The sequence below is a fragment of the Lepus europaeus genome, chromosome 19 (assembly GCF_033115175.1).
Source record: "Lepus europaeus isolate LE1 chromosome 19, mLepTim1.pri, whole genome shotgun sequence".
Classification (NCBI taxonomy): domain Eukaryota; kingdom Metazoa; phylum Chordata; class Mammalia; order Lagomorpha; family Leporidae; genus Lepus; species Lepus europaeus.
This window is the reverse complement of record NC_084845.1, coordinates 35,961,408-35,974,763: the sequence shown is the minus strand read 5'-3', so window position 1 is coordinate 35,974,763 and position 13,356 is coordinate 35,961,408. Positions and strand designations below refer to the sequence as shown.

General features: G+C 52.9%; 1 protein-coding gene across 1 annotated transcript in view; it reads left to right on the top strand.

Annotated features, from left to right (window-relative positions):
• Positions 1–13,356, top strand: part of ABCC11 (ATP binding cassette subfamily C member 11) — a 68,228-nt gene that overhangs the window by 22,901 nt on the left and 31,971 nt on the right. The window contains exons 12-19 of the mRNA XM_062176013.1: positions 1,631–1,755; positions 2,308–2,380; positions 3,024–3,227; positions 7,531–7,665; positions 7,756–7,858; positions 8,866–8,955; positions 11,351–11,454; positions 12,721–12,918. Coding sequence (XP_062031997.1) covers positions 1,631–1,755; positions 2,308–2,380; positions 3,024–3,227; positions 7,531–7,665; positions 7,756–7,858; positions 8,866–8,955; positions 11,351–11,454; positions 12,721–12,918 — 1,032 coding nt within the window. The remainder of the gene's footprint in view (positions 1–1,630; positions 1,756–2,307; positions 2,381–3,023; positions 3,228–7,530; positions 7,666–7,755; positions 7,859–8,865; positions 8,956–11,350; positions 11,455–12,720; positions 12,919–13,356) is intronic.

Sequence of the window (13,356 nt, the reverse complement as noted above, 5' to 3'; positions counted from 1 at the left end):
ATTGTTTTAGAATTCTTATTAATTCTATTTATTTGAGAGAGAGAGAGAGAGCTTCCATCCACTCCCCAAATGCCTGCAGCAGCTGGGGCTGGGTCAGATGAAAGCTAGAAGCCTAGAGCCCAGTCAGGGTCTCCCACCTGGCTGTCAGGGACCCAGCCGCCTGAGCTATCATCTGCTTCTCCCCCAGGCTGTACGTAGCAGGAGGCTGGAGCCAGGAGTGGAGCTGGGACTCAGACTCTGCCTCTCCAATACGGGGTGCAGGCATCCGAGCGACGTCTTCACTGCTAGACCAAGCACTTGCTCTCCGATATGTCCTTTTATTTTTTATTTATTTTTTAAAATTTTTTGACAAGCAGAGTGGACAGTGAGAGAGAGAGAGACAGAGAGAAAGGTCTTCCTTTTCGCCGTTGGTTCACCCTCCAATGGCCGCTGCGACCGGCATACCGCACTGATCTGAAGCCAGGAGCCAGGTGCTTCTCCTGGTCTCCCATGCAGGTGCAGGGCCCAAGCACTTGGGCCATCCTCCACTGCACTCCCTGGCCACAGCAGAGAGCTGGCCTGGAAGAAGGGCAACCAGGACAGAATCCGGCGCCCCGACCGGGACTAGAACCCGGTGTGCCGGCAACGCAGGTGGAGGATTAGCCTAGTGAGCCGCGGCACTGGCCCGATATTTCCTTTTAAAGCTCTGCTTTTGTTCATTAAAGCCTGGCTCCGAATCAAAAGCAAAAAGCCAGAAGGGAGAGCAGGGATGCTGATCCCATGTGGGATGATGGGGATGGGGGAACAGTCTCTCCTGTTTGCAACGTGTGTGTTTTGAACCTGTCACACAGAAGCAGGAAGGACTCCTAAGTGGGCGTGTCTCAGCCGCTGAGGTGGAGGGGAGGGGGCGGGCTCAGGGCCCTAGAGTGGTGTAGTGTTTGCACACCAGCTACACATAGCCTGCTGGGCACCTCCGGTCACCTCCACATCACTTACAATGCCTACGATGTGAGTGCTATGTGAATCAATGGGTGTGATGCTCTGCCGTTTAGGGAATCATGGCAATAAAACACTTCTGCACACGTTCAGTACAGATGTGACTTTTTTCCCCAGATATTTTCCGTACATCACTGGTGGCACCCGTGGACATGCGGGGCTGTTTGCACTCACCCCCTGGATGCAACAGTTGGTGCCATTTGCATATTTCCCTCGTCTCTGTAGATACACGTTTCGTAGGACTATTTTAAATTACAGTGGCTGTGATACTTTTTCTACTAAATACTTCCCTGTAATGTCCTAACATAGTAGCATCCTCAGGTTTCTCAGACATATTTCTGTAATACACAGCCATGGCCAGAGATGGCCTGGAACTTTCAGTCTGCACCAGGAACCAGGCAGCCACTGACTGCTGGGGACCATGCAGCTAGGGAGACAGGAGGAGAAAACGTGGGGGGTCTTCGGTGCGAGCCTTGGATTTGGGTCTGGCTTAGCTCAGCTCCTCCCGCACCCTCCCATGGCCTCACTCAGCCTCATGGGGGTGCCGAGGCCCACGTTCAAAGTCCCTTTCGTACATGAGAGCCCCAGCGTCCTGAGCTAGTAGGGTCCACCCCCTGGCCTCCCTGGTCCTGAGGCTGCCTTCACTCTTCTGCAGATGCATTTGCTCCGGGGCTCCGTGGGGGTGCAGGGAAGCCTGGCCTATGTCCCGCAGCAGGCTTGGATCATCAGCGGCAGTGTCAGGGAAAACATCCTCATGGGAGGCCAGTATGACAAGGCGAGGTAAGTTTGTGGGAGGGGCTGGGGGGACATGCGGGAGTGTGGCCGGCTTGGGGAGGGCCCTGGAGCTGCTGGTAGCAATGTGACAACTGTCAGCACTCGCATGCTCAGGTGTATGCATCATTGTGAAAGAAGTGAGTTACATGGGCCGGGGGAGGAGGAAGTAGGGAGATCTTCCATTCACTGGTTCACTCCCCAAATGGCCACAAAGCTGGAGCTGGGCAGGCTGAAGCCAGGAGCCTGGAGCTTCTTCTGGGTCTCCCACACAGGTGCAGGAGCCCAAGCACTTGGCCATCTTCCACTGCTTTCCCAGGCACATTAGCAGGGAATGGATCAGAAGTAGAACAACTGGTACGTGAACCTGCACCCATATGAGATGCTGGCACTTCAGCTTAAAAGAGACAAAGGAAGGGAATGAAAAGAGCTCCCAGTGGTTTACCATGAAACACAAGGTCAAGTTCAGATTTCTTAGTGTGGAACTTTCCTTCCACACGTGGGAAGGCCAGAGGGCCTGAGGTGGCCACCTGAGCCTGACACCAGCCCCGTCCTTGGCAGATACCTGCAGGTGCTCCACTGCTGCTCCCTGAACCGGGACCTGGAAATCCTGCCCTTCGGGGACCTGACGGAGGTGAGCGGGAGACGCGCATCCCCAGCGGCTCTGTTCTGATGTTTGTGTTTTTGCGTTCGGGCCCCAGTCTATCCCTGGTCTACTGTGGGCTTTTTGAGGGCTCTGTGGAGAAGAAGCAGGGCTTGAAAGATGGTAGGTTGACCTCTGGCCACTGCTCTGCCTCCTGGTCACCACCATTTGATCTTGGACAAGTCCCTGGAGAAGAGACTGCCTTACCCCACAGAGCTGGCCCGCTGAGCTCCAGAGGCTTCCCAAAAGCAACAGTAGAGACCCTGCGAAGAGGAGAAAGCAGCCATCCTACCCTGCCCCACTTGGCCCGTGGTAACATTCGCTGTGGTCCTCTGCAGGCAATTTGGTCTGACTGCAACATTTACTTGTTAATTCACCTAAGACCCCTCCCCCCATGGCGAAAGTCCTAGTGCCATCTCAATTTCACTCTCAAACACTAGCTTGGACTGCTGGGCACTTGCGGCCAGCCTGACACTATTTTAGCAACTTAAATGGGTGCCTACACAAATTCTGAACAACATATTTTGTTTCGGTGTGCACCGAGGGGTTCCCTTGGCCACACCTGGCCACCTGTTTGGGCACACGTGACTGTACGTGCCCTCTGGTCACAGGGCCTTTTGCTGTCTGTCTGCAGATCGGGGAGCGCGGCCTCAACCTCTCCGGGGGGCAGAAGCAGAGGATCAGCCTGGCACGTGCCGTCTACTCCAACAGTCAGCTCTACCTGCTGGACGACCCCCTGTCGGCCGTGGATGCCCACGTGGGCAGGCACATCTTCGAGGAGTGCATCAGGAAGACACTCAGGGGGAGGACGGTCGTCCTGGTGACCCACCAGCTGCAGGTGACCGCCCTCCACTCTCTCCAAGGAGAGAGAGGGAGACAGAGAGATAGAATCTTCCATCTGCTGGTTCACTGCCCAAATGGCCACAATAGCTGGGGCTGGGCCAAGCTGAAGAAGCCAGGAGGCAGAAGCTTCTTCCAGGCCTCCCTTGTGGATACTGATGGCACTGGCCATCAGGGACAGATAATGACGATTCTCAAGGCTCTGCTGCGAGAGACCCAGGAGCAACCTCGTGGTGGCGGAGCTTTCCCTCAGACTGGAGCTTCCCCAGTTCAGGGAGGGCTGTAGAGAGCTTGCCTCTCCCCTGCCTGGGGAAGACTGGCAGGTGAAAATTGAAGCCAATCTTCAAGCTCTCCTTTACGCTCAACACTTTGTGCACGGCCCCTGCATTTCCGGTTATAAAAAAGAAGGTGGAGGGGCAGCGGTGTGGTGTATTTGGTAGGGCTGCTGCCCATGACCCTGGCATCCCATATGGGTGCTGGTTCAAGTCCTGACTGCTCCACTTCTGATCCAGCTCCCTGCTAATGTTCCCTGCTAATGCTGCTAGAGCAGCAGAGGATGTCCCAAATCCTTGGGCCCCTGTATCCAAAAGGGAGACCTGGAAGAAGCTCCTGGTTCCTGGCTTCTTCAGCTTGGCCCGGTCCCAGCTGTTGTAGCCATTTGGGCAGTGAACCAGCAGATGGAAGATTCTATCTCTCTGTCTCCCTCTCTCTCCTTGTAACTCTGCCTTTCAAATAAATAAATTAAAAAAAAAGAAGGAGGAAGGAAGGAAAGAAAATCAAGAAAGAGAGAAGGAGGGAGAGAGGGAGGGACAGAGAGAGAGAGAGAGAGAGAGATCTTCCATGTGCTGGTTCATTTCCCAAATGGCTTTAACAACCATAGCTGGGCTAGGCCAAAGCCAGGAGCCAGGAACTCCACTGGGGTCTCCCATGTGGGTGGCAGGGATCCAACTACCTGCGCCATCATCTGCCGCCTCCCAGGTGCATGGTAAGGAACCCGTCTGAGCAGCGGAGATGAGGCTCTGTCCCAGGCACTGCAGTACAGGATGCAAAGGTCATTACAAGCGCCTGCACTGCTGCACCAACTTCCTCCCTGGAAGTGGCTCCTTTGGGCGCTGTCTACACTGGCCGCTTTCTCTGGATATTCTCACACGTGGCATTGTGGCACAGTGGGTAAAGCCACCTATGAGCCCAGCATCTTTATATGGGCGCCAGTTCGTGTCCCGACTGTTCCACTTTCTATCCAGCTCCCTGCTAATGTCGTGGGGAAAGCAGCCGAAGCTGCTTTTCACATGTGGCATTCACCTTGGGGTTTCTCCTTCCCTCCTTCTTCTGTTTCTTCTTCTCTTGCCGCCTTATTTTTGGTTTACTGGAGTTTTATTTTTTTATAAGACATGTAAGATCTAAAAAAATTTAGGAAATCATGAAAACCCATGTTTTGTTTCCGAGCCGTGAGCTCACCCCTAGTCTTGTTCTTCCCCCAAAAAGCAAACACTGGGAGCTGTAGCTTTTAAGAGAAGCTTCAGGCCGGCGCTGCGGCTCACTTGGCTAATCCCCCACCTGCGGCGCTGACATCCTGGTCAGAGTGCCAGATCCTGTCCCGGTTGCTCCTCTTCCAGTCCAGCTCTCTGCTGTGGCCCGGGAGTGCAGTGGAGGATGGCCCAAGTGCTTGGGCCCTGCACCTGCATGGGAGACCAGGAGAAGCACCTGGCTTCTGGCTTCGGATCAGCGCAGCGCACTGGCCATAGCGGCCATTTGTGGGGGTGAACCAACGGAAAAGGAAGACCTTTCTCTCTCTCTCTCTCTCTCTGTCTGTCTCTCTCTCGCTCTCACTGTCCACTCTGCCTGTCAAAGAGAGAGAGAGAGAGAGCAAGAGAGAGAGAGAGAGAAGCTTCATTTACAAGGAGTTACGTAAAGAGAAGAGGGAAAAATCAAGTGAATCTCCTCATTTTGAAGGGACTGGGGTGGGCGTGGGAGCAGGCGCCCAGCCCGGCAGTTCAGCCACTGGTGTCCCAACACAGAGCTCCTGGCTTCCACTCTCTATGCCAGCTTTGTGCCAGCGCAGACCTGGGGTGCAGCACTGAGGGCTTGTGCCATTGGGTTTCTGCCGCTCATGTGGGAGACCTGGACTGAGGCCTCAGTTCCCACCTTTGGCCATCATGGGCATCCGGGGAGTGAACCAGCATACGTATGGTGAACTAGCACCTGTTTCTCTGTTTCTTTGTCTTCCCTTTCTGTCTCTCAAATACAGATAAATAAAAACTCCCAGAGCCAAAGCAGACTAGGGATTTGTGTGAACAGGGTATAACAGGGGCTGATGATAGAGAAGAGGAGCGTGAAGAGACCTCTGGGCACGCACACTTGCAGGCCTCACTTCTACATGTGTGGTGTGTTCAAAGATGGCTGCCGAGATGTCTTGGATGTGTGTTGTTCAGCATGATAATGAACGAGATGATGCTCTCTGGTCAGCCTGAGTTGGTCTGCACAGACCTCAGTCGCTCTCTTTTTTACAATTAATTTTACAGAGAAAGGAAGAGAGAGAGAAAGAGGAGAGAAAGAGAGAGAGAGAGAGAGAATCTTCCATCTACTGGTTTACTTCCCAAATGGCTGCAATGGCCAGGGCTGGGCCAGGCCAAAGCCAGGAGCCTGGAACTACAACCAGGTCTCTCATGTGGGTGGCAGGGACTAAGCACTTGACCCATCACTGCTGCTCCCAGGGTGCACCCTAGTAGGAAGTGGGAATGGAGAGCAGAGCCAGGACTCAAACCAGGTCCTCCAACATGGGAGGCAGGCACCCCCACTGCGTCTTTTTTGCTGCGCCAAATACCCTCTCCAGCAAGGACAGCTATTATGGAATAGCAAGTTACTATGCAACAGGCTGGTGAAGGAGTACTTTGGGGTGTCAGTATGTTAGGTGGCTAAGGGAAGCTAGCTGTTTGTTGTCCATGGTTTCAGTGTCTACCACCCGAATTAAACTGTATGCCATGGATTCCACCCTCAGGTTGCCTTCTACGGTCTGCGCCTGCTGGCCTGATTTGTTGCTTTGTTGTTTCCTTGTAGTGTTCACACGACTCCAATATATAGAAGGAACTCTAGATTTAATAAAGCGCCTTTTGCATTTTTTATTTTAAAGACTTATTTATTTGAAAGGCAGAGTGATACAGAGATGGAGATACACACACACATGCAGAGAGAGAGAGAGAGAGAGATCTTTCATCCACTGGTTCACTCTCCAGATGGCTGCAGCTCTCAGTCCTGGGCCAGGCCAAAGCCAGGGGCCAGAAGCTTCTTCTAGGTCTCCCATGTGGGTGTCAGGGGCCCAAGCACTTGGGTCAGCTTCTGCTGCTTTCCCCACGACATTAGCAGGGAGCTGGATAGGAAGTGGAACAGTCGGGACACGAACTGGCACCCATATAAAGATGCTGGGTTCATAAGTGGCTTTACCCACTGTGCCACAATGCCAAACCCTCCTTCTGCCTGTTTTTAACTTTATATGATTGGTATTTTACTTTCTCTGCCCTTTGGTAGTTTGCACCCTACACTCAATGTTATCTTTTGAAATCTCCCATGTGGATACATGTAACTATTCTCACTGGCATAGTACTCCAATAGTTGAACATAGCAGAAGTCATTTCTCCAGGATGAACAATATCATTCTTTCCTATATTTCACTTGTACAGAAAAACATGCTTAGTGGACACATTTCTGTGTGTGTCTTTGCACACATGTTTGAGAGGGTTTTTAAGGTGGAGTTTTAAGGGTCAAATCTTTGGTTCACAATTCTTTTTTTTTTTTTTTTTTTTTTGACAGGCAGAGTGGACAGTGAGAGAGAGAGAGAGAGAGAGAGACAGAGAGAAAGGTCTTCCTTTGCCGTTGGTTCACCCTCCAATGGCCGCCGCGGCCGGCGCGCTGTGGCTGGCACACCGCGCTGATCCGAAGCCAGGAGCCAGGTGCTTCTCCTGGTCTCCCATGCGGGTGCAGAGCCCAAGCACTTGGGCCATCCTCCACTGCACTCCCGGGCCATAGCAGAGAGCTGGCCTGGAAGAGGGGCAACCGGGACAGAATTCTTTAAAAAATCTCTCATGTTACTGGATATTATCAAATTATTCTCCCCTTTCCCAACATTTTATAAGAGTTCTCTTTACCTTGGATCCTTACCAACACTTGAGGTTGTCCGACTGTAAATTTTTGCCAACTTAGTGATATAAACTATTTTGTTCTGCCTAGCTTTACATTATCTTTCTGAGTTGTCAAGTTGACCGCCTTTCCATACACTTACTGGAGACCGTGTTTCTTCTGTCCAGTACTTAGAGTTCTGTGACCAGATCCTTTTGTTAGAAGATGGGCAAATCTGTGAAAATGGAACCCACAGTGAATTAATGCAGAAGAAGGGGCGGTACGCTTACCTTGTCCAGCAGATGCAGGCAGAAGCCACACAGGTGACCCCCCACCCCCACCCTCCATCCCCGCCTGTCCTCTCTCCCCGTGGGGGCGAATCCCTGGCAGCCATGGCGTGTGTTTCTGCCCAGGGCCTGTTGCTGGACACAGCGAAGCCAGCGGAGAAGCTGCAGGCAGAAGGGCAGCCTCAGGCCACGTCCAAGGAAGAGTTTCGCGGTGAAGATGCAGATAATGGTGTGTGGGGGGGATGGGACAAGCTGTCTGTCTGCCTGGCTGCCTGCCTGGGTCCTCCATTGCTTTCTGGGCCCCAGACTGGGCCATGTCCCTCGCTTCACACACATGGGGTCCACAGCCCAGCAGTGGAGGGCTGTGGGGTGTGGATAGTGGTGGTTAAGAGGCTGGAAGGATGCAAGAGGTGAGAGCTGGGAGGGGCACAGAGGGCCAGGCAGGGGGTGGCTCTGGCCCCAAGACTCGGGGCTTTGCAAGGCATCCAACGTTTACCCTCTACACCCTTGTAGAGAGCACAAGTGTTAGAACCCAGAAATGAACTGGGACCCTGGTCCTCAGAAGCTCGTGGCCTTGCTTGTCTCTGAGACAGGGCAGCAGAAAGGAAAGGCAGGCAGTGAGACGTTCTAGACATGAGTCTGCGCTCTGTTGAGTGTCAACCTGTGTGACCTCGGCCAAGCAGCTTGACCTCTCTGAATCCGCACTGGCAAAAGTGGGGACAATGGTGCTAACTTTGCAGGGTTGCAGTGCAGCTGAGATGAGGTCAAGGGGAGGGAGGACCCTGCTGCGGTGCTTGGCACGTTGCAGGCTCCTGGCTCCCATAGCGTCAGCTGCAAAGATCAGAACTGATTTAGGCTATTAGAAAAATAGCATGGCAAAACAGAGTGTAGGGCAGAGAACAAAACCAGAAGTGGAAGAACTGGATCTTGGCAGCTTAAGGCTCCAAGTGTAGAGTCTGTTTGGGAAAACCCTAGACTTTTCCATGCTGGTGTACTTTCCCTTAGGGGTCCAAGTCCAGGGAGAGAGCAGCTCTTCCCCAAAGTACCACGTTGCTGTTTTAGAGGAAGGGAGAGCAGCAGGCAGACCTAGCAGACATTTCCCGCCATCTCGGTGGTGGTGGCTATTATCAGGGGTATCTGCTGGTCTCTCTCTCTCTCTTTCTCTCTCTCTCTCCTGGAGGGAGAGCAGGTGGTCAGGACACAACACCATTCTCTCCTGTTCTCATCCAGGTCCAGCGCCGGAGCATCAGCTCACGAAAAAGGAAGAGATGGAAAAAGGCTCCCTGAGTTGGCGCGTCTACCACAGCTACATCCAGGCAGCAGGAGGTACAGTCCTGCGTCGTCCCAGGTCAGGCCTGGGGCTGTCCCTCTGAGCAGCCCCACCCCTGATGTCAGGCTAGAACGTGCGAGGTCACGCAAGGGGAGCAGGTCTGGACGGTCAGTGCCATTTGTAACTTGAACAAGCCCAGCCACGCTCCACTCTGGCTACTCGACCAGCAGAGGCAACTCTGCAAGTTGGTTTTCACGTTTCCTCCATGTTTCAGCGTTTCTCAGACTTTGCGTCCTGATACACTGGTGGGTGGTGAACTCAACCCAGAGGATCGTGAGCAGCTCTCAGGCATGAAATAGGCTGAGGGGGGGAAATAGCAGCAAACGGTCCATGTACACCCACCTTCTGTAGCTGTAGGTTCCACGTCCACAAATTCAACCAACTGCACAGCAAAACTGTTTGGAAAAAAATTTCATCTGTACTGAACGTATATGGACTTTCTTCTTGTCATTTTTCTGTAAACAATATGGTATACCAACTATTTCCTTTTTTTAAAAAAAGATTTATTTATTTATTTGAAAGTCAGAGTTACACACAGAGAGAAAGAGAGGGAGAGGGAGAGGGAGAGGGAGAGGGAGAGGGAGAGGGAGAGAGAAAGGTCTTCCATCTGCTGGTTCACTCCCCAATTGGCCACAGTGACCGGAGCTGCACTGATCCTAAGCCAGGAGCCAGGAGCTTCTTCCCGGTCTCCCACGTGGGTGCAGGGACCCAAGGCCTTGGGCCATCTTCTACTGCTTTCTCAGGCCATAGCAGAGAGCTGGATTGGAAGTGGAGTAGCCAGGTTTTGAAACCAGTGTCCATATGGGATTCTGGCACTGCAGGCAGCAGTTTTACCTGCTGTCACAAAACACCCGCGCCTGGGCCATCCATCAGGAACACACATTGATTTCTCCTAGTTCTGGAGGCTGGAGTCTAAGAGGAGGCCGCCAGCAGGCTTGGTGCTCAGTGAGGGCCCGAATCTGCTCACAGGGTGGTGCCTTGGAGGCTGTGCCATGTGTGCTAGGAAGAGGCTGAGCCCTGTGCACTCACGTGGCAGAATGGGAGGAGGAGAGGCCCCCGAAGCCTTTTGGATAAGGGCATGAAGCCCTTTCATGGGGAAAGAGCCTCTCAGAGGCCCCGCCTTGGTGACTTGAGACCCTGCTAAAGCGTGGCTATTAGTCTGGGTGTTGCCCAAAGGTCTACGTGTCAAGGGCTTGGTTCCTGAAGTCTCCCGTCAACAGTACTAGGAGGGTGGAAGCTTCGTCTGATTATGACATTCAGAGATGGGACCCTGGGGCGGTGGGTGGATTGGATCAAGTTGTTGGGGTAAGGACTCCGGGACTGAACCACAGTCGGCCATAGACACAGGTGCTCCTTCTGGCCATGTGATGCCTGTGCCATCTTGGCACTCTGCCAGCAAGACCACCACCACCAGATGCTGATCCGGTGGTGCTGCCTGTGCCTTAGACCATGAACTTCTAAACTGGGAGCTGAAATAAGCCTCCTTCCTTCCTACATAGCTTGGCTTGGGTACTTTATTGTGGTAATGAGCAGGTGACTAATGTAACGTAGCTCTTGTGTGGGTGGGGACAGGAACCACACACTCAGAAATAATGCATGTTTCGTGCTATGCCCCACACTTGGAACATATGGTACGTGGTATATGCCATGAAAAAGGTAATTGCAATTGTTATTTTTTTTCTTAAAGATTTATTTATTTGAAAGGCAGAGTCACAGAAAGAGAGAGGGAGTGATAGAGAGAGGTCTTCCATCCACGGGTCCACTCCCCAAATGGCTGCAATGGCCAGGGCTGGGCCAGGCTGAAGCCAGGAGTCAGGAAACTTCCTCCGGGTCTCCCATGTGGGTGCAGAGGCCCAAGCACTTGGGCCATCTTCTGCTGCTCTCCCAGGTGCATTAGCAAGGAGCTGGATCATTAGTGGAGCAGCTGGGATTGAACTGGCATCTGGTCTCTAAGGATAAATGTGTCCCTTAGGACACAATGCCCCACCCCTGCAATTGTTCTTTTAAAACAGAACCCTCAGGATATTCATGGGGGGGCTGACTTCTCTAGAATCATACTCCTGTGCCTGGCACACATTATCTCATGCCATCCTCAGCCGGGCCTTCCGGTTGTGATGGTTATCACCATCTCCTAAGTAAGGAAGTGGAACATCACTAGCATTTGGTACCTTGTGCAGGGTCACCAGGTTTGGAAGGACTTGAGTCAGGATTTGAACCCAGGGCTCGTTGACTTTGGGACCCGGCCGTGCTCAATCCTCGCAGGTGTCCAAGTTGGACGGGAGACAGGGAGATACAAGGATTCAGAGCCTGGACAGCTGGATGGTTTGGTCAGCAGTGTCCTCGCCTTTTCAGGTGGCACCTGTGAGCCCCTCCCCTCTTTTTCCCACTCAGGGTACATCGTCTTCATCCCAGTTTTCCTTCTCGTTGCCATGTCTGTCTTCCTTACGACCTTCAACTTCTGGTGGCTGAGCTATTGGCTGCAGCAGGGCTCAGGGGTGAGTGTTGTTATGACAGAGGTGGCCTTGCATGAGATTGGGGGTGGGGGGCTTCTTGCTTTCTGGGATCGTGAGGGCCAGAGCATGCAACAAGCCTGGGCTGAACCAACATATGTTGCTCCAGAGAGAGCTGATGGAAGCCAGGCTGCTGCTGGGGCTCCCTCCTGGCTCCAGTCTCCTGCATTTGCAGAGTGGGTGGTCACTCATGCAGTGTTTCTGGGACAAAACCAAGAAGTTTCTGTCCTCAAACCGCTCCCAGGAGTCTACATCTCAAGGCTTGATGTCTCTTTCCTTGGGCTCCGGCTTTGTTTGCCCACCCTGCTTTATTTGAAATCGCCCTGTGCACTCCCAGAGTCCCTGCGTGCCGCACTAGTGTCGGGTTACTTTGTCAACCTTTCCCAGGGAGGTATCACTGTTCCTGTTTGACACTGAGCCTGGAGAGGATAAAAGACGGGAAGCATCCAGGACTTGAACTTGGTGCGCTGGAGCAAAGCCACACTTTTTTCATAATGCTCTACTAGGCTAAATTTTGAGCACATTATGGGGGGATGGAGATGGGGAGGAGTCCGGTCATTGGACCATAGGGAGGCTCGTGTGATATCACCGGGTCTGGCCCTGCCATGGCAACTCTAGATGGAACTTCAATTTCAATAACTCTATAGCCAGCTCATTTTTAAGTTAATAATTGTGTATGGCCCGTGAATGACGTTATAAACATCCATACGGCCTTTGGTAGAAAAAAGATTCTTCACCCCTGAAGGAAAGCCATTCTAGATATTTAGAGCTTCGGAAGATTTAACTCAGGGCATTATATATGGGCTTACACAACCCTCAGAAGGGCTGGAGGAGAGAGGGGAGGCGGCTAGCAGTGACCAGTATGCAGCGCTTCAGTGAGTGATTCTCAAAAAGGATACTTGGGAACCACTAGCCAGACTCTACATCGCATGCACCTGCCCACAATTGCCACCCTGGGTAGATGCTTCTGCCCCTCCATGTTTGATTTCCCAGGGGAATCTAGCCTGAAACCATGCTGGGACAGGGCCTGGGAATTCCAGTGGAGCAGGTGGAAGGGGCAGCTGTGGTGGTGGCCTGAGATCTAACTGAGGGCAGGACAGTGGGGAGGGGGAGAAGGCAATGCACTGAGAAGGGAGGTGTCAGCATAGGCTCTCACCTTCTCCCAGCCTGTGTGGCACCAGAGAGGAGGGTTTCCCTGCACTGAATTTCACCCTGGACTCACGGGGTCTGACCCCTTGTTCTTTCTTGAAGACCAACAGCAGCCGAGACAGCAACAGCAGCTCTGCAGACCCAGGCGACATCCTGGACAACCCACAGCTGCCCTTTTACAAACTGGTGTATGGCCTCAGCGCCTTGCTGCTGATCTGCGTGGCGGTCTCCTTCTCGCTGGCTTTCACCAAGGTCACCAGGAGGGCGTCCACAGTCTTGCACAACCAGCTTTGCAGCAAGGTATGTGCCTGGGTGCTCGGCATGGCTACTGGTTCAACCTTGACCTTGCCCAACCTTTATTTTTTTAAATCTAGTAGACTATTTTTATTTATTTGAAAGGCAGAGTTACAGAGAGAAAGAGAGAGAGAGGGAGAGAGAGAGAGAGAAAGAAAGAGAGAGATCTTCCATCTGTTAGTTCACTCCCCAGATGGTTGCAACAAACCAGGAGCCTGGAGCTTCTTCCAAGGTCTCCCATGTGGGTGCAGGGGCCCAAGCACTTGGGCCATCTTTTACTGCATTCCTAGGCCATAGCAGAGAGCTGGATCAGAAGAGTAGCAGCCAGGACTCGAACTGGCGTCCATATGGGATACCAGTGCCGCGGGTGGAGACTTAGCCTCCTGCGCCAGAGCGCCGGCCCCCAGGAAGCATGATTCTGAGAGCTCAGTGCCCCTTCACGGA